This window comes from Chrysochloris asiatica, unplaced genomic scaffold, assembly GCF_000296735.1.
Source record: "Chrysochloris asiatica unplaced genomic scaffold, ChrAsi1.0 scaffold00003, whole genome shotgun sequence".
NCBI lineage: Eukaryota > Metazoa > Chordata > Mammalia > Afrosoricida > Chrysochloridae > Chrysochloris > Chrysochloris asiatica.
The window spans coordinates 20,785,097-20,811,355 of NW_006408521.1; the positions used below are offsets into that span (position 1 = coordinate 20,785,097).

General features: G+C 42.4%; 1 protein-coding gene across 5 annotated transcripts in view; it reads right to left on the reverse strand.

Annotated features, from left to right (window-relative positions):
* SORBS1 (sorbin and SH3 domain containing 1) overlaps positions 1–26,259 on the reverse strand; it is a 121,983-nt gene that overhangs the window by 53,973 nt on the left and 41,751 nt on the right. For 2 of the 5 annotated variants that reach the window (XM_006831175.1, XM_006831174.1), the window contains 7 exons: positions 19,071–19,118; positions 18,810–18,939; positions 16,245–16,359; positions 10,496–10,579; positions 5,036–5,101; positions 4,371–4,472; positions 135–184 (listed from right to left, as the gene is read on the reverse strand). In XM_006831175.1, coding sequence (XP_006831238.1) covers positions 135–184; positions 4,371–4,472; positions 5,036–5,101; positions 10,496–10,579; positions 16,245–16,359; positions 18,810–18,939; positions 19,071–19,118 — 595 coding nt within the window. The remainder of the gene's footprint in view (positions 1–134; positions 185–4,370; positions 4,473–5,035; positions 5,102–10,495; positions 10,580–16,244; positions 16,360–18,809; positions 18,940–19,070; positions 19,119–26,259) is intronic. The other 3 variants (XM_006831176.1, XM_006831177.1, XM_006831178.1) reach the window with 3 other exon arrangements.

The following is a 26,259-nucleotide window of genomic DNA, read 5'->3' on the forward strand; positions in this document are numbered from 1 at the left end:
TCATCTAACCGCATATCATTTGAAGCCAGTAATTCTACTGTTTCCAAGAACACACACTTTGGGTCTAAAACATATAACGCTTTCTATTTTAGACATTTTACACATGAAATTGTATAAACAAAGTGGCTACTTACTATCCAGGAGGCTCTAAGGAAGTTTCCGGACTGGGGCTGACTGCTGAGCTCTGTAAATGTAAAAATAAAGTACCAATGATTTCTAGGTATTTCACACCAGGGGGAACAAGAGAGAACTCACTTTCCTGTTGGAGTTCAGACAAGGAGCCTGGATGGACAGGTTCTCAGTACTATTGGAAGCTGGTGATCTCTCTTTCTTTGGGAGGAAATTTCTGGGCAGGTAGGCTCACCTACTCTCTGACCAGTTTCCTCCAGTGAATGCAACCAAGGCCCTCAGGGTGGGTCAGGAGACAACTTCTTGGCTTTACATTGATCTCAGGCCGAAGTCCTACTGGGTGGATGGCCTACTACTTGGTCAACATGAATTTGTGTTCCCACAACAGCACACCTGTCATCAGCTTCTCCTCAGCTCTCAGTCCCTGCTGCCAAGTCCATCACAGGTGCATCTCTACAGTGAGTCACCCAGCTCTTTAGGTACAGCAGGTACCAAAGGAATTTTTAAACAGCACACAAGGTCTTTAATTTGTTTATACCCGCAGATTCAGAAGCATGGAAATGAGGAGAAACGCAGTCTCACAAAATCTGTTAATGACCATTTCTGCATGAGTGGGGAAAGGTTTTACAAAATGATGAGCCCAAACAGAATGAAACGAATAACCAGGTGGTACATACAGAGGGAAAACAACATAACACATGAGAATGTCCATTCTTGCCTGGGAAGGAAAAATGCAATGGGCTCAATGTATTGGTTTTTTTTAAAAAAATCATATGGAAGTTGAATAAAACAATGAAAAAGTTAACTTAAAAAAATACTTGTATCTCTAACAATGATCATTTAAAGGAAAGAGGCTAATGAAGGAAAAGAGGTATTTGGGGAAAGGAGAGATACAGAAACACCTGGAGGAAAAAAGCAGGGGAGGAGATTGTAAGAGGAAAAGCAAGATGATGGGGGTGGGGGATGGGGAAATGACTCACTTCATCAGGGCCTTCTGCCTGCTGAAACAGCCACACTCGGCCTGTTGGGGCCTCCTTTTGGAGAGCACCTTTGCCCTAGGATGAGGATTCTACCCCTTGTCCACAATTCCTCAGAGAGGGCATCCCTTCTTCCTTCCATATCACTCTCCCAGCCCTTTGGGTTATAATGGTTTTGCAGCCTCTCCTTTCTTGAGTCTCCCACCCCTTGGCATCTGCCCCATTCTGGCTCTTCTGCTACCTTAGATGACCATGTTTTGATAGTAGATGCCATTGAGTCAGGTCCAACTCATGGCGACGTTATGCACGGCAGAGCCAAACACTGGCCGGTGCTACACCATCCTCACAATCATTCCGATGTCTGAGTCCACTGCTGCAGGCATGGTGTCCATCCATTTTATTGAGGAGCTTCCTCTTTCACTCATCCTCTACTTCACCAACCATGATGTCCTTCTCCAGGGACTGGATCCTCCTGATGACATGCCCAAAATATGTATGAAAAAGTCTTTCCATCTTCGCTTCTAAGGAGTTGTCTGGCTGCACTTCTTCATGACAGATTTGTTCATTCTTTTGGCATACCATGATATATATAGTCCACATTATTCACCAATACCATAATACAAATGTGTCAACTCTTCTTCCGTCTTCCTTATTCAGTGTCCAGCTTTCACATGCAGGACGTGACTGAAATACCAGGGCTTGGTCCATGCCCTGGTGCATCTTGAAGAAACTTGCATGACCTTGCTGAGTCCTCTAGGAACTCTTCCTTCCTTCCTTGATGACATTCAACATTTCCATCAGTGCTGTATTCGCTGATGTACTCACCCAGCAACTTCCAAAGGCTTCAAAAAACCTCTTAAACGTCCAATCTACTCACCTTCCCTTGGAGTCAGCTTTTCTGGAATACTGGATACTTCTCATGCTTTCTCTGCTTGCTCCGTCACTCACTTTCCCCTAACCTCTCTAACTGCTGTTCCATGTCAGCACACTCCAAAGGCAACTGTTAGTCTCTCCTCCTTTCTCATCACAATTCCCCTGGAGGCATCAATTCAGCTGTTCCCAGACCTTCAACCATTTCCTCTCGGAAGATGACTCCAACCTGCTTCTCAAGTCCTTGCCCATTGCATGAGATTTTACATTCCCTACTGTCTGCTGAATACTCCCTACATGATATCTGACCTACACTTCAAAAGCAAATGACCAAAACTAACTTACCCCGCACCGATTTTCCCACTATCTCTCTTATGTCACATACTGATGCCTCCACAGCTCCAGCAGCCAGGCCCAAACCAGAGTAGTCTTGTCTCCATGGCAGCTCCCCAATGCAGTGTTTTCCACACCAATTAGCTAAAGTGTGCCATTTCTCTCTCACGTCTACCTTTCCTCTCCCCTCATGCTAGGTTCCCACCATTAATGCCTGGACTACCATAGTAGTCCCCATCACCAGCCTCTCACACTCCAAGGTCTTTTTCCTTTAAATCAACACCATCTCCTTAGCCTTGCTTCATGAGTAGCTATAATCCAGGATCAACCCTCTTCACCAAACTTACCTCCCACTATTCCCACCCAAAACTTTCCAGTTCAACTGACCTTGTCTACTTTATCCCTTGAATATATCTTCAACAAGGTCACTTTTGTACTCTAATGCTTTTACCATGCCCTATCTGGATAATCCTTATCTACACCACATACCTAAATTCTAGCCATCTTTTGAAACTGCTGCTTTGTTGTATTTAGCGCCCATCCCACTGACATGTACTACTAAAGCTCTTTTACTGACAAGTGTCTGACTAGCCTGAAATTCCAGAGAACAAAGTCCATGTCTTATACTGACTTAGAACCCTCCACAACATGCCTTATTCACATTTGGGACTAATGTGAAGATGACTTATTAATGCCCCAGCCACTTCCTTCCACCCACTGTGCCCCCTTCACAACAGTTTCTACCCTCAGGGAAGATGCAGTTCAGACATTCTCTAGTGCCTTCATCCTTACACGTGTTACAGAACTTTGTATCACTTTGGACTTTTCGAGAAGTGCCCCCATTTCCCCTTTTGGGTAGAAAAGTGCCCCCATTTCCCCTTTTGGGCAGAGCTCCCATCATGCCCAACCTCCCGCTAAAACTAGCTGTGATTACTTTCCACCTAAGGTGTTCAATCCCATAGTAGCTGCACCTAGTTCTCGTTGTCACGCCATTGGAAAGAAAGGATGCCTTCCTGCCTCACCTTGATCATGGGCACTGTGGCTCACCTCAGCTGCTTCCTTCGAATTCTGATTCCTGGGCCTAACCATCTGTCTCCTTCAGCCTCCGGAGACTCTCCAGATCCCGAATTCTAACAGCCCACGCTGACTGCAGTCACATCCCCTGGTTTCTCCATCCGATCTGGTTTGAGTTGCTGACACGTACATTACTTTTCACGTCCAACTCAGTCATGTTGATGGCCTGCCCCTTCTTGTGTTAGTCCTCTGGGCTCAGCAGTGTACGCTTGTCCTGCACTAGCTGTGGACTCCTTGGCCTCTTCAGCAGTGTGCACAAGCCTTTTTAAATTTTCTATAAAGGTATCTTTTCCTCCTAAGTCTTCTTTGTTGTGACAGGGACCCCTGAGGGCAATTCTCTAAACCTTTGGTATTTCCCTGCTTCTTCTGGGAGCCTTCACCTTGAACCATTCCGACAGAGCTCCCTTTAAAAACATCAGTGCGGCCTGAGCTTCAGACCCTTGTTTGTGATCAGGAGTGCATTTTTCATGGAACACTTTCTGACCTTTAAAATGACAAACAATGCTACTCTGACAGAACCAGGCGCACAAGAGGCTCGCAGAGCGCTGCTGCTGCTTTTGAAAATCATCTCTGAAGGTAGATATATCTCTCAGGGCTGCAAAAAAAAGTCAAGGAAATGGCCACAATTGGCTCCCTGAAAATTTAGAGAAGGCATGCATAGGAGAAGGAAGGGAATTTCAGAGGGCCGGTTTCCAAAGCAGCAAAGACAATGACAGACGAGACAGTGAGTGTTGTTAAGTTACCAGCCATGCTTCACAAATGGGTATCTGAAAAACCCCCTTTTAAGGAAGATGCCAAGCTCAAAAGACATCCAAGCAAAAATTAAACTTTGGGGAAAAAAAATCTAAAACAGGAGTCAGAAAGCCATGCAGCTTAAAATAACCAGCTTAGCCAGCCATCACCTCAACTACATCAAAAACTGCAGAGCAAAGAAGAAAACAGAAAGCTTGAAAGGAACTGGTGGCATAAGAAAAACCTGGGAAATACCTGTGACAGGTTTGCACTGGGTGTTTTATTAAGCGTCTCCATTGTTTGTAAATCTGCCTCTAACTCTGCTGGGCAGAGGCTGAGATCTGTGTCTAGATTAGTCTGGTTCAAGAAAGAAAAGACAGGAAAGCAGGTTTTAGTTTACAGGAAAGGGAGAAGAGAATGGACAGTTAAGTTTGAAAAATTTAAAAAAAAAATTTAAAGCGTTATATATTTTTAAAGGCAAGAAAAGAGTTCACTAGGAATCAGTTCAAGGCATGAAAGCAGAGAATGCAATATTAGGCATATACAGTTTAAATCCTGAGGTGAGCAGAGCCTCTAAACTCTATTCTACTTGCTACAGAGAAGAACTAGGCACCGTAAGACCTACCTTTAAGGAAAGACCTACATCCAAAGCATGGTAAAGGTGACAATTGTTTTACACCAGAAGAAATCATTTCTTACAAAACCTTTAAACATTAGTATAGGTTCTTAGAGACTATTAAATAGTTTTATCACCAAGCCAAAAAAACAAAAACAAAAACAAAAAGTTAGCACTAAGTTAAAAAGCAAAACCAAACAGATGATTTTTTAAAAAGAACGAAAACAAAGAAAACCACCACAACATACTCCCACTAACCAAGGCTAGAGAGCACACCCCCCCAGAGGAGGCACAGCGGATTTACCTTTCTAGCCTCTCTAGGAAGGATAGAGCAGTCTCCAGGAGTATAATCCCATATCTTTTTGGGAGGCTGACGGGAAGCAGAGGAGGAAATGAAGAAATGAGCATAAAGACAAAAAGACAAACACAGAGACTTGTTCAAACAGAGGGATGGGGTACACTCGAGGAGGAGGACTGTATCAACACAAAGAGGTGAACTCAAAAGCAAACAGGTGGGTTGTTCTAAGGAGGCCACCTAAGGTGACAAGGAGGGGCCTTGGAGAACTATGGGAGCTGGAGACATTATGTAAAGAGGAGCCTGTTTCTACGACTATGTCTCAGGATAAATAACCGTTGGAACCGAAATATCAAAAACTTTAACAAAGAAAATAAAATAGAAAAAAAAAATAAAAGCAACAATTTAAACACAAATAAACACGTTTCAATTCCTCATTGTTCTTTTCCAACTCAGGAGGACACTGGAGAAGGTCCATTTCTATACAATTCCTTATGCTTGAACACATGTGTGAATTTAGGGATTTGGCCCACATAGTTACGTAAACTGAATTAAATGTGTTTTTTGTGGCTTTCCTCCTCTCTTGTGGCAATAAAATCCAATTATAAAAGGGGTGCTAAATATGGCACTGTGTAAATTCACAATTTCACACCAGTCCTTTAAAAATCTCATTCTGCAGCTTAGGTAGCATTGACTGCACTGTTATTGATACAGACATACCTTCCATCCCCTTTAGAGAACAGAGATTAAAAACAAATTGGATATTGTGAGTTTATTTCTGTTTTCTTTTTGAATCTCTTATTTCAGGATTCCAGGTGGCTTTTTGTAACTGGTATCTGCTGGGAGATGGTGTAAAGTTAATCTAATGAGGAAGGGGTTGAGAGGGTGGGACATTCAGAAGCGGTGGGTCAGTTGTAACTCTGGAACCTGGCATTACACATAAAGACATAAAAATGCTCACCCCTACTACCAGCAGCTGTTCTTTAAACTTGGCACTGCTCAGCAGATGACCTCTGGGGAGATGAGAAAAGAGTCCTGGTGGTGTGGTGGGTTAAGCACCAGACTACTAACCAAAGGTTAGTCTTTTGAACCACCAGTAGCTCTACAGAAGAGGCAATCTGTTTCCCAAAGACTTAGAGCCTCGGAAACCCCATGGGGCAGTCTGACTCTGCCTATCAGGGCTGTTCCGAGTTGGAATCGGTTCCATGGCAGTGGGTTGCGGACATGAGAAAAAGGTTGGAAGCTGGAGTTGTGATATGATCTACTCTATGGATGCATTCAAATTGGCTTACATTGTGAGATTTTGCCTTGAGCTTACTGATGAAATCATTTCTGTAGAAACTAGGGAGTAAGAAGAAGAAATAGCTGATATCCAACCGTTTTAATGAATCTGCAAAAGAAAAATAATCTGAATCTAAGGTGTTTACAGCTGACATCAACAGGGTCAGCAAAGTCATCTCTGTAGATGCAGACTTTTGTAAAGTAACCAGTATTAACAAGTATTAGTCGTTTTAGGCACTTAACACCCTTGGACTGGTCGACCTTGGAAGCAGACTGTTTTTTAAAAAAACAACTTTTTATTGTGAATGGAGTGAAGGTTTATAAGTAGATGGTTAGTTTTACTTCCAACAAAGTTTACACTGTTTCATCTGGATTGTAATCAACACTTATTCCACTTATATTCCCTGCAATTCTTGTTTCTGTTTCTCCTCCTTTCCCCACTCTTCTGAATTTTGTCCTTACACTTGGATCTAGAATGGTTGATCATTCTATGGTATGTGTACCTCACCAGTCAGTTGTTGTTACCCCTATATTCCTATCTACAAAAATTGAGTCACAGGGTGAGTTCAGTTTCGGACCTAAAGGGTGACCAAGGGCCACAGTCTCAGGGGTCCACCAATTACTCTCTGACCAGTAAGCCTGGTCTTTTTTTATGATTTTGCATTTTGTTCCACATTTTCTCTTACTCGATCCAGGATCTTCTAACGTGATTCCTTTCAGAGCAGTAGCCAGGTGCTATCTAGTTCTTCTGGTCACATGGTTGGGGAGACTGATTGATGTTCATGTGGTCGGTTAGTTCGTTGGTCTAATTGTTGGAAGCAGACTTTTAAGCCACATAAGGCACCTGTTAATGTTGTTGTTAAGTGCTGTCGAGTTGGTTCCAACTCATAGCAACCGTGTATAGTGTTTCCAAGGAGTGGCTGGTGAGCTTGAACCACAGACCCTGCCGTTCAAACTGACTTTGTAGTCCAGTGCATTAACCTACAGTGCCATACCAGGTACCCCTAGAGTTTCGTCACTTCAAACTAACCAAATCCACTCCTGTCCAATTATATGTGACCGATAACAACCCTACAGGTGGAAATAGAACTGGTCCATAGGATTTCCGAGGCTGTGAATCTTTACGTAAGCAGACGGCCTCATCTTTCTCCTGTGGAGAAGCTAGTGTGTTTGAACTGCTAACCTTTTGGGTAGTAGCCTGTGCTTAATCCACCACACCACTAGGGATTCTCTAAGAGTCACTTATTTACTGCAAAAAAAAAAAAAAAAAAAGAAGAAGAAGACAGCATTTACAAATTAAATTGGTTTTAAATACTCCTAAAAATGGTCTCCTGCAGTCTTGAAATACTTTATGCTCTATAACAATTTGTTAGAGGTAAAAGATACTATGGGGCTTATAAAATTTATGGAAAAATGGAATGAAAGAAAATGGAATTTTTCCATGAAATTTTTGAAGCCCCCTCATATATAATCAGGATCTTGCTGAAATCTCAGCTCGGTTCTTGCTTGAAGGTAAATGTCTAGTATCCGAGTTATGTACGGCAGGCTCTACCTGATCCAAGGAAGGCTGACCTGAGTAGGTGTAAAACAAGCCCAGTAATGATCCCCATACTCTGGTTAGAGTTTTCACGTCACTTTCATTTTGGATTACACGTACAAATGGTTAAGGGGCTTGGCTGCTATTTGAAAGGCATCTTGGAAGAAAGGTCTGATGGTTACTTATGAAAACAGCAGCCACTGAATACCCACGGAGCACAGTTTTGTTGACACACCCGGGGTCAGAGTAGGATCTGTGGCACCGGGTGTGGTGGCCTGAAGGGCTAAAACCTTTCAACAATGGCTGTGGTTTACAACACTGCAGTCCATGGTTTACAACACTGCAGTCTGTATCACAGCAGTTGGAGTAGACAGAAAAGAGAAGAGAAGAGGGCATTTCTCCTCAACCCACCTGATTTCCAAGCACTGAAAGTAATCCAGTCAAGTTAGAACCATCCATCTCAGTGTAATTTTGTGACCAATGGGCAAGCAGCTATTCTGGCAAGTCTCCAGGAATGCTGTCTTGAGTTGTGGTTGTTGTTAAGTGTCGTTGAGTCAGTTCTGACTCATAGCAACCCTATATAGGGTTTCCAAGGAGGAACTAGTGGGTTTGAACTGCCGACCATGTGGTTCACAGTCCAGTGCTGATCCTACAACGCCACACCAGTAGTAAGAAAGACCTTCATAAAAGGAGCAGTTCCTTTAAGAAGGGCTTTCAGGTCTGTGTAAGGAATGCAGCTGCCTTTAGAGAAAATGTCATGTTGGAAAAGCATCTCTAAGTCTTTAAATGATTAAGAGGCAGTTACATCAGTGGGGTGGGAGGTATAAATTAGAGGAAGAACTCAGTATACAAATGCACTGTGTTCCTAACATTTGTTTGAATTGATTGTTTGATGGTCAGACCACATTTTTCAGTAGAAGCAATATTAACTGGCCAAGCTATTTACAGAAGCCCAAGAGACAGAAATACTTGTCCATTGTTAACAAAAACAAGAATAAAATTATTCGTAGTGATGGATTTAGTAAACCAATCAGTCACACAGTTAACTAGAAAAAAAATGGTTTCATAATTTCTCCTAAAAGCTAGTATTTCAGGTAAAACTAGTTTTATTTTTAGATTTCATAAGGATGTAGCTATAAATTTGTTGATTCTGAAAGGGACAAAAAAATTAATAGTATGGACTTTTGTTCTAAATTTAACTTAAAAACTAGTAGAGTTTTATTTACTTGGCGATGGTATAACATGATTGTTATACATACCAATCATGATTTTATTTTTTCTTATGGAAGCACATATAATATTAAAATTTTTTCTTTGCTTATTTAAAGGAAAAAAAGAATTATAATACTGTTAAATTGACACAGAAAGGGTTGCATAAGATAGACTTCACTGATGTCTGAATGGTGCACAGCAGAGAAAAAAGGTAGAGAACAAAGAAATGGGGAAGAGAAAGAAGGTGTAGGTTTTGGTGAGACGCTTTTCTCTTCTCTGGTCACTAGGGGGTGCTGTTCACTCGCAACTACTTGGCTGCTCTATGCAGCTGGAGCCTAGGAGGGAACCAGCTGGGAGAAAGTGATTCCTACTAGCAGGAAGTTTTTGCAAGCTAGGTGCTTTTAACTCAAAAGATGTCTCAGCTTTCAAATGAAGTTCAGCACTGCTAACTCAAATTATACTTCCAGGATACCTGCTCAATATCTCTTTGTCTTAGTCGTAATGACAAATACATAGGATGGAGTTTAATATTTTACTGAAGTGTACAGTTAATTCCTGTCTGCAAATAAAAACTATCATGCTAAGCCACAGTAATGCAGATGCAGGATTCAATGTTTTAAGTCTTCAACATCTACTAGAAACATCTCATTTTTATACAGTGTATAGACTGGTGGTGGTGTGTGTGTGCCGGGGGGTGGGGGAAGTTGTAATTATAGTATGTTTGTAATTATAGTATGTGAGCTGGAGTTTTTTAAAGTCAGCTTCCAATCATCTCCAATGGAAGAATGAGCTCCAATCTCCCTTCTGGCTTTGATACTCCTTTTGGGTGCAGGGTTAAGAACATCTGTTATGATGCCACCTAAGAGGCATTACCAGGAAGCTGCCAAACAGTATACTAGAATTCCTAACACCCATTTCAAACTTGGGGAAACATTATCCTAATTTATGGAAATCATTCTCAAAAAGTCACTTAGAATGGGGTTTTGTTGGAGGTCACACCTGCATAGAGAGGCCCTTCCCTTGCATATGTGCTGCTAAAAATGCCGTTCACACCAGACACAGTGCTGGTCTTTTCTGTATGTAATGCTGACCCCGCCTGTCTTCCGCCTGCCATAAAAACTAGTGTAGGAAGTGAAATATGGCTGAACTAATGGTACCCTCAGGCTCTTGGTCTGTGTTATCAGCGGTGGGCGGTCTTAGGAGAAGAAATGACTTCATAGTACTTCTCTTGGGTATTTTGGCAGAAATACTTGTGGGGCTCACAGCCCTTTCGGGGTGAAGGAAAGCAATGGAAACCTCATAGCCCCACTGATGATGCCTGATGGGCTCCTCCCCACTTCCGGAATGCCTCACAAATCGCTCTGAGTCTTTTGCAGTGACAGCGCATCAACAGCATCATTTTAAAAGGTGTCGAGAACCACTGAAGCTATTAAACTTACCGGTTTCCCAAACTCCAATTCCGAAAAGAATTTATACCAAGGTTCATTCTTTAAATCTATCTCTTCTGGGCTTATATCCCGACTCTATAGGGGTTGGTGACAGGGAAATGGAAGAAAGAGAAGGATAACATTATGCAAAGATTACATAGGAAAAGGCCAGTAGAGATGCAGCGGTTTCCAGTGGCATATAGCAACTGCACTGAACAGCAGTTATCACCAGATACCAAAAACTGGAGGAAACTAAGAGTTTATAAGAAAACAGGGAAACTGAGGTAGTCCTATGGCAGAAGGCAAATGGACTGCAGATACAGACTTGGGACCATTCTGCTGCCCTCAACACAAACCTGGTACAGCAGTATTCCCCCGTAGTTTTCCATAGGGGAGCAAAACCCCAGAACCAAACCCACTGTCATCGAATTGCTATAGGACAGCGTAGAACTGCCCCTTGGGGTTTCCAAGACTGTAATCTTTAGAGAATCAGACAGCCTCATCTTTTCCCCTTGGAGTGGCTGGTGGGTTTTGAACTGCAAACCTTGTGGTTAGTAGACACTTAACCCAAAGTGCCACCAGGACTTTTTTCATGGGAGTGAAGAATGTCCTTTCTTACTCTTTACAACAAACTATTAGTTACAAACGAATAGCCTGGTGAGTACACCAAACAATTAGCCGTCTACGCCAGATGAGTAGAGCCAACAATGTTTATGGGCTAGATTAGAACAGGTTTAGTACTTGTTTGCAAGGCTGCCTTACGGATTTCAAAATAAGCACAAAAATGGACATTTTAGAAAGGCCAATCTGTTAACACTGCATCTTTAATAGCACATGAGTAGGTGAGAAACCAAGTCCTGTGCACAGTCAAGTGAAAGATGATATAAGTAAAAACAGAGGACACAAGTGGGAAAAAAGCACATTTGAAACGAGCATCTGTAGGGATGAGAACAGACAGACTATTGTGTGATCTAACAACTGTATGTTAAAGAACTGGAGAAAAAAATGAAGTGAGGAAAAGCTGGACAAGACAGGTTAACAGAACAACAGGAGGAAAAACATTTTTGGGTTATGGTACAAAATTAAATTAGATTTCTCACTTTACATATAGCTCAAAGAGGTTATTTCTATAGACCGATCCTTTGGTTTCATGGGATTTAATATTTGATGATATATTCGTAAAATTCTTATACCTTACAGTGCAGAAAAACAAGTGTTTCTGGAAAGAATTAATTGGGAAGTGAGTGCCTGGAACACAAACCAGGATTTCCCCTTAATAAATGAGAGAGAAATTCGCTTGAAGCAAGACAGTTTGAGGCTTGTGGCATGACTAAATTCATAGATACAAATACTAAAAAACTGTGTAAGTCAACAAAAAAATAAGAAAATGGTGGATTTTGGGCACCAATAATATGAGAGGGCTTCAAAAAGTTGGTAGAAAACATGGGATTAAAAGACAATTAAATTTCTCCACAAACTTTATGAAGCCTCCTTGAATCAGTGATATGTACACATTGTCTACTGAGGTTGAAAACCTGTGGAGAAACTTCCTTCCGGTGGGATCCAGCACAGGCAGAAGGGAAGTAAGTATCTGCAGGACAGGTCTTGTGCCCGTCTTCAATGCTACTGCTTCACAAGAGGTTCCTCCTGAAAGTCATCAGTCATCTTTCTTAGCAGTTTAATCAGCAGTGTTTTACTTCAGCTGCTGATCGGAAGGTTGGAGGCTCGAGTCCAACCAGAGGCGCTTCGAAAGGCCCGGTGACCTACTTCTGAAAAAACCCTCTGGCCAATGAAACCCTTGTGTGTCAGGGGCCACATGAATAGTATGGATAGTAAAGAACTTGATGGCAACTGGAGTTTTGGCCTGCAGTTTATTGACACTTCCTTTGTGACATTTAATAACTCCTTTAAGGGTCTTGGAGAAAATCTTTACGATTACTTGTCCTTGCTGTAAAAAAAGTATCGAAAGATATGGACCTATGGTAGAGAACCTTACTTTGTCTCAAATGGAATGAATGTAAGTTAGTTGAAATCAGAGGCAAATGTACACTGAACTCTAGTTTGTTCTCTGGCATGCAGGCAAAGCATATGCTGATGGTCTTCAACCTATAGTTAATATCTCAAACCTATAGATTACATCTTGTGGGACAGGGCTCACTGCACTAAATTAATTCTAAGTTACTTATTCAGTTCAATGAGGCAACATACCTTCAAGGATGTAAGTATTCAGGGGAGACAATTTAGACATTGGGACATACTAGATTCTTTCATGATGGGGTTTCATGGAAACATTATTTTATGTTGATTATTTTTATAAAGACTATTTATAAACTACTCTCTGGGAAAAGGTTAGGCTTAAAAAAAAAAAAAAAAAAAAATGTACCAACTCTTTCAGGACACTGCTTGGAAGGTCTGGGCTCATGGTCCTGAGAGAATTAACCCATTTTATTCCCAAGGGTGGTCTGCAGATTGTCTTCAAGAAACTTGTGGAAAAATTCTATTTTCTTTTAATTTCATTTTCTACAAGCTTTCTGAAGTCCACTGGCATGTCACCCAGCTTGGGTCCACAGCAGCCTGCCCCAGACCTCTGAGTTGCTCAGAGATAAAGGTAAGGCCACGTAGCACTGACATTTGCATTTGACTTTGCCATTTAGAACCTAGCTGTAGATCCAATAATGAACAGAAAATGTCCTTTGGATGCAAAGCAGGATGCAGTCCTGGCAGGCAGGCAGGCAGGCAAATGCCCCAATGCTGGGCAAAGTTCTTGGGAGCTGCAGGCTACTTTTTTCCCAATGTGACAAGATTCTTGGAAAAGGGAGGTGACTCTCCCAGGAAAATGTGTGATTTCTCTTCAGGGACAGTTTTGCTGCTGGAATAGGACCTGGAGAACAGCTTAACATTTTAATTAAATACTCTGAATGGGCCACGGTCACTTGCTCAGTTTATAGTATTCATAGTTAGTTATTTTACCCACATTACTGCAGAGGATCCTCTCACTCAGTGTTTCAGTAAGGTTGGCAAGCTGGGTAACATTTCTATTTTATAGGCAGGTCAGAGAGGTAAATTTAGATTTAGAACTTGACCCTAGAACTCAGACCTTCCGATTCCTCGTCCAGTGCTTTCCACTAGACTGATGAGATGGGGACAGAGCCACTAAGTCTGCAGATCAAGGTACTGAGTTAAAGCAGTGTTAAGTGATGAACTTGAGAGACCAAGGGAGGAATTCCAATGTAGTCTTCATGAACTGAGAAGAAATCAGCCTGCGTAAAACTCTGTGTTTTACACCTTCAAACGAGAAACAAACCATGTCAGCTATGACTACTTTTAATGTCCTTTCCACTACGGGAGCAAGGGCCCGCCACCTAACCCAGGGTTTGGTACCTAAAAGTTATTCTATATGTATTCGTTTAATTGAACTGAAGTTCCAGAATGGACTTTGGAGGAAAGTACCAAGGAATAAAGTACAAAAAAGGTTGCTTCTGACAAAGTAGGGACCGCCCAACTAAGCTCTACTTTGAAGGCCTGTAGCAAACAGATGCAGACCCAGCTGAACAGGTCATGGAAGTTGTACAATTTTCTGTAGGTGGTTCTGAAGGTGCTTCATTGACTGAGGTGGTCTGGGTGTGTTCCAAAGACAAGATGAGCCCTAGGGCAATCTTTCAGAGTCTGCCATCCAACACTTCCTGTGGATCGCTTACAGATGTGCCTCTGAGGTCATGGTTCAAATTGTCAGGCTGAAGCAGACATGAGGAGGATCTCAAACTGAAGAAGAAAACTTTTTTCTCCCCCTTAAAAGGAACTGTACATATCTGAGAGAAAACTTAGATTCTATATCTGCCACTAGTTAGCATACTTATCCATGGTTAACAACAACAAACAACTTGGAGAGACTCAAAATTCCAGCAATCCTGATGCTGGGTATCAAAAGGTAAGTCCCACACACTGTAACTCAGAAAATTCAAAAGTCAAAGACTAATTCCACTACTGAGAACAGTGGACTACCAAAAGATCCAGATTGGACTGAAATGTCTCTCTCAGATGCAAAATGTCTCTTTGGAAGAACAGTGAGTGCCAAATTGGGTGAAAGGCACTAAACGAGTGAAGGTCATGTTCAACCTTGGCCCTCCGCCATGTTGACGTCTCATTCCTGGGTGCACCCAGGGGTTTGGCGTCACACAGAAGAGCTTCTTGTGCAATCAATTTAGATGGTCACCACCACCCTCCAAAAGGATACCTCCAAGGGTTTTCCAAGTTTGTAAGAGTTAATACAAACGATTCTCAAAACGACCATATGGAAGAGATTTGTGACCTTAGTTCTGAGTGAGCACTGGTTAAATTGCTAAGAAGTAAGAAAGGAAGGGGAACAAAGAAAAAATTAAGAAAAGGGACAAGTCGTCAGTCAAAGCATGACAATGACAAACTATCGACAGTAATGTTATTAAAACAAAAACACACAAAGGCCCACAGAGTCCCTGATTGTACGGGACTTGGAAAACTTCATGGAAAAAAATTACATTATCTTTTCATAACATTTCCCCATGGACTTTCTGAAGCCCACTCCTATGTTTTGGAGGGGTTCCAGACTTATTATGACATGTCAGGAATACAGCCAAATTCTAGGAACACCTGTGTGGAAGGTATCACGTTTATTATGTTCCAGGGAGCTTGTAATGGGGAGAAAAACCTCCAACCCAGTGTGAACCAAGGTCACTGAACTTTTTGCTTAAAACAACTGCAGGGCACAGTAAAAGCAGAAGAATGATGACTCTAAAGCTTTTCTGTGAATTGCTGACCTTTTTTCCTTATTAAAATGATGTATACTTTTGTGTTTCTAAAGCTGTCACATTTACATTTTAGAAGCTGCATTAATTATTCCTTAAAAGCAAGTAAGACAGAAGAGGTAAAGGGGAAACCTTGGAACCGCATTCTGGGTCCTGCTTTTCTCATACACAGTGTGGTTAAGAGCAGCATTCAAATAAAAACCGATTCCCAGCATGCTCATTCTATCTGCTGTCATGGGTTGAAGGGCTACAATGTTCACTGAGCTGATGAGAATCTTTGTCACTATACTCAAAGTCATCAACCAGCTTTTTCTAGTGACAGACTAATAAAAGGAAGCATGATTGGCAGATGTGAGAGACTAATGGGTTTGTAAACATTGTTTCCTTTTGCTCAGGATGATCTCTGAGCTCCAACAGGCCATTCCCTCCACTCATAACTGCTTGGAGAAGTGAATGTATGTGGAGAACCAGAAATTAGTCTTTAACACTGCTCATGTCTGAAAAGGAATACCCAAAAGACATATTTCTAACAGCCTGGGGTTTTTTTCTTCTTCCCATCATAACATCATATTAATTATTTAGCATATGGTGTACTAGCAACTACCAAATGGATCACTTAAAAAACAAAAAACATCAACTTCAGCCCAGTTAATAATCAGCTTGATAAATTGACCGTTAGAGGTTTACAACAAGGCAGTAGCAAAATCAATCACGACATTAGTATAAAAATGAACGTAAGTTAAAACGATGCACAAAAAGAGCCACAGTTAAGAGGGTTCTTTAGAAGCAAACTCTCGGTACTTCTTTTTATGAACACCTGCAAAAATGAAAAGGGTAAAAATACTTTACTTTTTCATTGTCTTCTAAATAAAGCCAGTCTATCTCCAGGGGGAAAGAATGCAGTCCAACTGCACAATGCATCCGGGTTAAAGAACGCGGGCAGGGCAGTGTGAGACAAAGAAGGTTAACAGGCACATTACCATCTTTTCGTTGGTCAGAACGGAGGACTTGCCCGGCTGATACTCGTAAATGCTTTTGGGCTCGGCACGGTATTTTCTTGTGTCTACTTTCTTATCTGGAGGCTCCCAGTCGTTTCTGCAGAAAAGAAAATCCCATTAAAGCTGTTTTCATGAAAACTGGCATCAGCTTTTGTTCAACATGATCTGACTTTGGATGACTATGGTCTCATTAAGGAATTTTTATAGATAAAGCATAAAATCAGACTCGGGGAACAATTCCATGGTGCTAGAAATGAAGCAACGACCCTCAGAGCAAGCCGCTCAGTCACCAGTGTGTTCACCACACCAAACCAGGGACCAGGCAGGAAAGGAGGAGGAAGAAACAGCAAAGCTTGCTGTGGAAGTAGCTTCACTTTGTTCTGCTCCCATGAGTTTGTTGTTGTTAAGTGCTATGGAATCAGTGCTGAATCACAGCGACCCCTATATAGGGTTTCCAAGGAGCAGCTGGTGGGTTTGAACCATCACCCTTGCGATTGGCAGTCCAGTGCTGATCCTACAGCACCACACCAGGACTCCATGATTCATCACTCCCCAAACAGGCCTGTACTTCCCGCTCACTCGAGTGCAGCCAGCGAGAACGCACTTGCCAGCTAGGTGATCTCAGCCAAGCCCGTTACCCGCAGTTTGCTCAGCTAAGGCTGTTGTGAGAACAGAAGAGGCCGGGTGGTGCAAACAGCTAATACGGTTGGTTTCTAACTAAAACACCTGAGGTCTGAGGCCACCCAGAGGCATCTCAGAATAAAGTTGTAGTAAAAAAGTCCTGGTATGGCTCTGGGATAATGCACTGGACCTCTGGGTTGGTTTGAACCACAAGGTCAGCGGTTCAAATTCACCCATCACGCCTCGAAAACCCTATACAGGGTTGCTATGAGTCGGAACCAACTTAACAACAACAATCTACTTCTGAAAAATCAGTCATTACAACTGTATGAAACACAGTTCTACTCGGACACTTGTGGGCTCACCATGAGTCCGGATTGATTCAGCAGTAAATGATGATGAGTCTTATAAGCGATGGTGTGTAAATGACTTACCACAGCTGCAGCCCTCAGCAGTCACTTGTTACATGGGATTACATACTTTACTAAGTATGTCCTTGTCTGTTCTGTACCCTACACCTCACTATCCACCCATCTCAGTCATGGGCAGAGATACTTAACTTGGGTTCTGGGGATGGATTTCAGAGGACAGCATGCATCCATTGGAGATGGCATGCAAATTTTGTATGTAGGTGCATTTCTGAATTTTGCAATTTGATTATACATGCATTTAGTTTTTCCTTGGTGATGGATGGTGATTGTAAGCTGTGGAGTCAATTTTGACTCATGTTATTCTGTGCTGTCGAGTCTGTATAGGGTTTCTGAGGAGCAGCTGGTAGGTCTGAATTGCTGACCCTGTGGTTCTCAGTCCAAAGCTGATGCTACTGTGCCACACCAGGAGTCCAGAGCAACCCTGTATAGAGTTTCTGAGACTATAAATCTTTATGGGAGCACAAAGCCTCATCTCTCTCCTGTGTGGAGGGCCTGGTGAACTCGAACTGCTGACCTAGTGGTTAGCCGTCCAATGTGCAACCCACTATACTACATAGGGCTCGTTAAGTTTTCCCTTGCAAGGTTATAAATATATATATATATATATATTTTTTTTTTTTTGGAAATAAGTCCACAACAAAATGTACACAGCAAAACATAAACCAATTCAACAATTTCTACATGCGTAATTTAGGGACAGTGATTACATTCTTTACACGTCACAACCATTCTCACCCCCTTTTCCCAAACTGTTCTTCCCCCATTCAGAGAAACTCACTGTCCCCTAAGTTTCTCCTCTACCTTTCAGATTGCTGCTGTCCATTTGATCCCGTGTAGACAACTCTGTAAAAGAGCGCGATGCACACGGCAGACAGTCTTTACTAGTGAAGTTAGGTTACTATTTGATTTAAGAAACCCTGGTAGTGTGGGTTACACGTTGGGCTGCTAACCGCAAGGTCAGCAATTCAAGTCCATCAGTCACTCAGTAAGAGAAAGATGACACTTTCTGCTCCCATAAAGATGGTTTTTTTCCCCATAAAGATTTACAGCCTCAGAAACCTTTATACAAAATGGCTATAAGTCAGAACCAACTTGACAGCACTTAACAGCAATAGAGGGGGAATCTACCTGATTCAAGGCTTGGACACTGCCTGAGCCAACACAGAGAGAGAGATCACACTGCACTGGTAGACTGTATTGTTGCTGTTATTGTTAAGTGCCATAGAGTTGGTTCTGACCCATAGTAACCCTGCATAGGGTTTCCATGGAGCAGCTGGTGAGCTTGAACCATCGACTTTGCAGTCCAGCGTATTAACTCACAGCATCACACCAGGACTCCTGGTAGACTGTATACAAAAACTGACTGTGTTCCTGTAACAGAAAAGGGATAGAGAAAGCTCTGTTTCCATTTTCCTGGGAAAGGACGATGCTAGAGCTCCACGGACACTGACAAGGTCCTGGCTGGTAACAATAAAGAACCAGTGAGGGTACTTACCTTTCTGGGCTCGACTTCAGGGAGGAAGAACGGGCTGGGAGTGGTAGTGTGGCCGACCTCTTAACTACCTTCTCACCATCAATGTAGTTCATCTCACTTTTTGAGCGAGGCACAGAAATGGGAGACTTTGCTAGAGAAAGAAAGTGCACACACAAGACTTAAGAAAGAATGGCTTCCCAAGAAAACTGAAAACAAGAGACATCTTCCCTCCTCCACCACCCTCCCTTCCTCCCCCACAATCAGGAATTTGAAGTCACTTACTGTCTTCAGAAAAAGAATATCGAGGAGAGTACAAATCTGAATCATCATCTGCTGAACAAAACAAAGTATGATCAGAAGAACTAGCTCTAAGGTAAGAGAACCAAGTTCTCTATTCCCCACCTCCATGGTTTTCCACTGGCGTCCTACTACATTGGGAGTCCAGTGCTGGACGCTATACCACAGTGAACCAGAGGAGCAATGTTTGGAGACTTCACTCAACCAAACTGGACTCAACGTCTTGAGTACTCAATGTCCTGGGGAATGACTGAGTTCAACAACCAAGATAGCATGGTGACAACCAAAGGTCCTCCCCAAGAGCATCTCACAACCAAAATCAGAACACAGCGCTCAGACAGAGGTGGGGTTGAGATGTGTCTGTATAGGGCCACGCTGGAGACTTTTGGTTTAGCTGCCTAAATTCCATGGAGCCCTTTCCATGGAGGTTCAGAGGGTGTGGCTTCTGGCTCCTCACCTTAGCTTTGACCTATTCTATGTTAAATTTCCATTAAAAAAAAATCTGTAATGGAGAAAACACCACATCAGTCCTACCCGATTATAATTTTGGTTTGATTCCAACATGACTCGGTTCCTTGAGTGGATTTCTTTCCTTGAAACAGAACACACCTGTTTGCTCAGGTACGTGTCTAAATTGTGACTCTGGAGAAAAATCAAACTCACATGAGTTTCTGTGGCGAAAGATGCCTCTGAGGGCGTTAAGAAACTTTCCCTATAAGAAGCTAAACACTGGGGTGGGGTGGGGATAGGAGTGTCTCAGACATAGAGAATCAAACAAGATCTGAACTAAAAATGGGCCCCAGGTACACTCATGGGACTGCCCTGAAAATGTAGGATAGTTTGTCACTATAGCCCAAGGCCGTCTCCACATCTCCACAACATTACTGCAACAAGAGTTCTGGAATTAGTTGGCTTCTTCCATTTCCTATTATCTTTTCACGCTGGAATTCAGAATTCATGATTATGAAATGAAGACCCAACACAACTCTATCCTTAAAATCCATAATAGTTTCATAGAAGACCATGAATTAACCTATACAGGCAGGTCAAAGAATCCAACGTAATATGCTAATGACTAAGTCCTTTTCTCTATGCAAAATCATTTTAACTTTCAGAGCAGAAAAGAGCAGACTACATCATGAGATATAAATAAAACTAACTCTGCCAATATTCTAAGCACTGTTGGAAAATAGTCTAACTACTGCCCCTTCCTTCCCCTCTCCTCTCTCCATTTTTATCTGTCCCAGTTTCCCCTTGGCCAATAAGAGAAAGGCACTAGCTACCAAGGTATCTTTTTTTCCTCTTTTTACTTTAAGGATAATTAGTTAACATCAAGGTTACCAGGGCTCAAGGTTCTAGCAACATAGTCCAGTTTTTTTCCTAATATAAACCACATGTACAAGTTTATTTATGTTAACTTCTCAAAAAGGGAGAAAGGAAGGTGTTAGATAAAATGGATCCAGGACTAAGTCTTTTGAAAGGCTGTTTTACATAATTTTGTACTGCCAGTTTTTGTTTTGCTATTAACAGAACTTCTGATGATGTACCAACAAAAGGCCATGGTGTCAGAGAACTAAAAATCAGCTTTGGCTGAAGAAATTTGATTTGAAAAATGGTGCCTCCCTCAAATGAAAATCAGTTTAGTTAGAAACTAGTGTTGTTGTTAAATACTGTCGAGTTCATTCAGACTCATAGCGACCATTTATAGGATTTCAGAGGAGCAGCTGGTGGGTCTGAACTGCCGAACTTGTGGTTTGCAGTCCAGTGATGATCCTACAGCATCATACCAGGAGTCCACTAGTGTATGAACTGCTAAAAATCCAGTCCAGGATTTTAGTTGAAAATCCTGTATTCTCTAAGTCACAGTACAGTCCATCAGTGGCTGGAACAAGGAGAGTTAATCTACAGTGAAAAATGTGAGCGCCAAATTTCAAGGGACTGCCTTGTTTTTCTAGGTCTCACAGTTTTTTGTCTTTGATGGTAGTCTCATCACTTCTATATCTCTGTTGGTGGTGGTGATGATGCTTGTATGCCATCAAGCTGGTTCTGACTCATCATGATCCTGTGTAAAGTTCCTGAGGCTGTAAATGTTTACGGGAGCAGAAATTCTCATCTTTCTCCCTCGGAGCAGCTAGTAGATTTGAACTGCTAACTTTGTGGTTAGCAGCCCAACTTATAACCCACTACTCTTCCAGGGTTCTTTATCACTCTCTATTAGTGGAACACATTTGAGTGTTCCATCTGACAGGTTTCTGCCTTACCCAGGTTCCAGCTTTCACAGGTTTTGCTGTATAACTATGACTTGGTTCTTAATGCAAGAAGCAAAGTTTTCCTGGGGAAAAAATGGCATTTAAATATTCAAAGATTTTTCTCTTAATGCTCAAGCTCTTTAAAAAAAAAAAAGAAAAGAAAGAATTTTTCTCCCTAGAGCTTTCTAATGTAAAATTCTAGAAAGTTTGTTAGAAGAAAATGATGACGGAAAAAACCAGTCCCACTTAGGGAATTAAACAATTTATGCACTTTGAAAAGAAATAGGAAGAATGATGAATGAAGGCAGCAGAGGCAGTCTGAACAAGGGGATGCTCATAAAGCGGATTCTTATTTGGGGATGGGAGAAAAAGGTATCCCACCCCCACAGGGCTGACACAGGACAGGCATAACTGCGTGAACCCTCGTTTCTCACAGTGTCCACAGGATCTGAGTCAGACAGCTGGATTCCAGTTCTTTTGTGTTTAAAAAGGCACACTGAAGCTGTACCAATTCATCTGAGCAACTAACAGCACAATTCCTGCATACATGATATATTCTTTTAATTTTTGATGTTTGTCTTGTAAATCTAATGAAAGGAATTTCTATCTCAGCTTATAAATAAAAATGGCAACCACAGCCCTCATTAAGTGACTATCAGGAGCTGATAACTTACTAATGTCATCTCACTAATTCTTGGAAAAAGACTCTCTGAGGCAAGTCATAAAATTACTTCATTTTACAAATGAGGAGACTAAGAAAGACCCAGAGAAGTTAAAAAACTGGTCTTCAGCTGCACCGTGAGACAGAGACAAAGCAGAGATGCATTCAAGGTCTTTCTAACTCCACCCACTAGCTCTGTTCTTTCACCCCAAGTCTCATCTGCCCAGTCTTGGGAAAGGTGAAAAGCTGTGGTTATTCCATTACAATATTTCTTACGGAAGAGGCACAGGAGGGCGTTCCTGACCTTGGTCTCCTGTGGCAGTGTTGGCCGAGCTGATTTCCAGCCACTGAAGCCTTTGCTCTATTTTCCAAATCACCCCTCCCTGGTGACGCTTAAGCAACCATCCCACCCGCTTCTACTTTTCCTCCTGCTTGTCTCCAGGGACAATGAGTTAACCTGAGCTACTCTTGCTACATCTTCCATTGACTGCTTCCATTCCCTTCTCCTGACAGACTAAACCCCACACTGGGAAGGACAGGTATGAAGCTAGAAATGCCAAGGAATGGGAAATCTGGGCAACAAGGATCGCTTGTCTGCCTTCCTATACATTGTTGTTGTGTGTTATCCATTTGGTTCAGACTCATAGCGACCCTATATAGGGTTTGAGGCCTTAGAACATCGTAGGAGCAGAAAGACTCATTTTTCTCCCAGGGAGTGGCTAGTGGGCTCAAACCACAGATCTTGTGATTAGCAGTCTTATATTTACCCTCTATGCCACCAGTGATCCCTTCTACACATTGTTGTTTGTTGTTAATAAGTGCCATCGAGTCAGTTTCGACCCATAGCGACCCTGCATAGGGTTTCTGAGGAGCAGCTGATGGGACTGAACCTCCAACCTTGCGGTTCAAATTGACCTTGCGGCTCAGTGCATTATCCTGCAGTGCCAAAAGCAAGTCAAATGAAATGTGGGGTTTGAAACTTTTACTTTGAATCACAGTTACAATATTAAATGAAACTTTTCCCAAGCTGTTTCTGAACAACTGTCTGAAATCTTGCTATTTCTCCAACGGTTCTTTAAAACAATGGCATGTGGACACAGCTGAGTCAGGGTCTTGTGATTCTTGCTCGTAGTGCCCTAGAGTACTAAGCAGTGGACATCAAATCTGGGCAGCAACATGTAGAACTTCCTGTGCCAGTGATTTTCAGAAAGTTAAAATACTAAGCAGGGTTTATACAGGATGGACAGCACTTCTGGGCCCTGAAGGCCTGTGAAGTTTACATCCCGATGATGGTCCACTGGGTAATGGCGAACCATCCTTAGCCGCTCACCCAGGGGCAGCGACGCCCCTAAAGGAGGCACACAGTTTCCTTTTCAACCACAGGGACCTTAGACAAGCTTATAAAAGACTTTTTCTGGTGTTTTTTTTCTGTCCGTCTGTTCATTTGGTTTTGAGATGTCTAACATCCATAGAGGCAAATGGAGAAAGTGCTAATTGAGAACTGTTCTAAAAAAAATGTTAAGCAACTGACCAAAATAGGATGAGGAGGACAAAGCACCCCCAGCACTTGTCTATGACTCAACTGTACTTAACAAATACAAAAAATTAAAATATCAATGAAATTTCAATTGTATTACGTTCTTAAGCCCGTAAACTGAAACTGACGTGTATAACATTAATGGTTCATTTTCACATTGTCTTTTTTCCATTGTTCGAACAAACTCCTGCTCCTGCTTTCCCACACACATTTAGGGAAAGAAAATATAAAACAGGATAAAGGTAGACATACACACACGTACCACAAATAAACTTATTCAATGAAAAAGACAGACATGTGTAGGGTTGGATACAAAATCTGGGTTGGATGAAAGCGGAAGAATAAGCAAGAGGAAAGATGGGCACACAAATCCGGAAGTCCAGGGAGCTTGGGAAACAATTCACAAAGCTGTGTATGCTTTGGTTAAAGGCAAACAGGTTTTAAAGGATGAAACCAAGATCAAAGAGTATAAAGCACACAAATATAGGGGTTAAAAAAAGAAAGAATGAAATAGAACTCAGGAAAAAGAGAATGAAGTGGACAGGAAAGAAAAGCTAAAAAATTTAAAGTCTGAGAGCCAAAGCGGTGGAGAAGACTCACCATCCTCACCTCCTATTAGATTTCTGGACTTGAAAGTGGAAAGGGAATCGTTGCTCCCATTCCTCAACTGTCTGGCAGGCCAGCCGGAGCTTTTTCCGCAGCGAGGCGGAGACCTTCTGGGCAGTGCTAGTCAGAAGAGCAAAGGTGATGGCTCCCAGGAGCTCAGCCCCTCCCTCCTCTAAGCAATTTGGGGCAGGAGGTGCAGATCCTGGCCAGGCGGCTTCCCATTAGAATTATTTGCTTAAAACTCCAGCAAAATAAAGGCTATTCTTAGAAATCCTGCAAGGCCGATAGAGGGTTATTTTAACTCAAATACAGATGTGCCTGGGAAAATCAGCTTCCTTATATCCCTGCCTTAGAAAACCCTCATCTGAGAATGAGAGGAAAATCAACAGGAGGAAGACCATCATAATATAATGTGTTACCCCACCTGGGGATGCTAAGAGGAGGAGATGGAGTGGCTACTAGGAGCCTGAAAAGTGGTAGAAGACGCATCCAAAAGCAAGGGGAAAGCTGGTCTCTGAGCCTTTACCTCTGGCCGATAGCACCTCACCCTGGCAAAGCCAAAGGGATCCTCACAGGCAACAGGCCACAAAGTAATACTCCATTTGAAATGTCTTTCATTGCATGATCTCAAACATGCCAACAGAGCCAGGATCCTTTGGGCATGTTCTAGCTTTTCTGAATCTGTATTCTCCACTCTAATCTTAATATCCAAATTCCCCAAATACTATTTGGGCATCTTCCTCCTTTTGGGGGTGGAAAGGGTTAGTGTCCCTCCATTCCTGTTGTTCTCAATCCTGGCTGTGTGTCAAAATGACCTGAGTTGCTTTTCTAACCACATACTCCCAGTACCTGGGGGGCACTGGCTCAGGTGACTAAGAAATGATGGAGTCAGAAGCAGGGGGATCCTGGAGATAGCATCAGAGAACCTTGACCTGGTGGCCAGGGTGGAAAACCAAGCTCATTACATGTATCCGGAGAGGGGGAGGAATCAGCAGAGCAGTACAACAGAGTTAGTAAAAGTACATGTTGGGGGGTCATTTAGACGTGGGTTTGAATCACTTAGTGTTTGAGCCTACATGTTTCTTAACCTCTCTGAGCTTCAGGTTCTTCATTTAAAAAAATGAGGCTCTACCTCCTGGGGTTGCTGGGAGGATGAAAAGGAGGTAACTGTGATGTGCTCAGCCTGGGACCTTATACAGAAAGGAGCAGCAGTCTCTCTGTCATTGTCAGGGTGGTGCCGTTATTCTAATTTTAGGATTACTGTTATGAGGTACTGAGGTGTTACCACCGCGCTCTGCCCCTAAAAACAAAGAGGAAAGGGAAACTGTTCTCTATGTTTATCTCCCCCTTGCTCCTGCTTCAGCTAAAACCACAGGCAGCGTGATGGTTTCTGATGGACCATAATTCTCAGTGGTTTGGGAGCTATGATGCAGTCATTCCTCACGAGGAGATCTGCCATGAGCAGCCAATCAGTTTCCTTAGGGATCTGGCCTGCATCCAGTACATACGGATGTTCTGGTAAAGAGCTTTGGCTTTGTGCCTGATCTGGATCCTGCATCTCGGTCATCATTACTTGACCTCTGGTTCTCCAGACTGCAGTCTGAGGCCTGCTGTATAGTCCGCCGATCTTGGAGTTCATGAGTCTCCACAGCCTGCCATCTGACCTGCCGATCTTGGGTTCATCAGCCCTGCTGCTATGACAATCAGGAGAAGCCTCCAGTCTGATGTCTGACCCACAGACTTGGGACTTGCCAGACACCAGTCCCCGGAGAAGGATATCATGTTAGGTAAAGTGGAGATCAGTATAAAAGAGGAAGACGCCCAACAAGGACAATTGGTACAGTGGCAGCAGCAATGGGCTCAAGCTTAACAACAATTGTGAGGATGGCACAGGACTGGACAGTGTTTCATTCTGCTGTGTGTATGGTTGCTATGAGCCAGAATCAACTCAATAGCACCTAACAACAACAACACAACCATGTGAGGCATTTCCTTGAGATAAATCTAGATATATACTTTTAAATATGAGCAGGCTTCAAAAAGTTCATGGGATAATGGAATGAAAAGATATGGAATTTTTCCACAAACTTTTTGAAGTCCTCTTGTACATATATAAGTTTC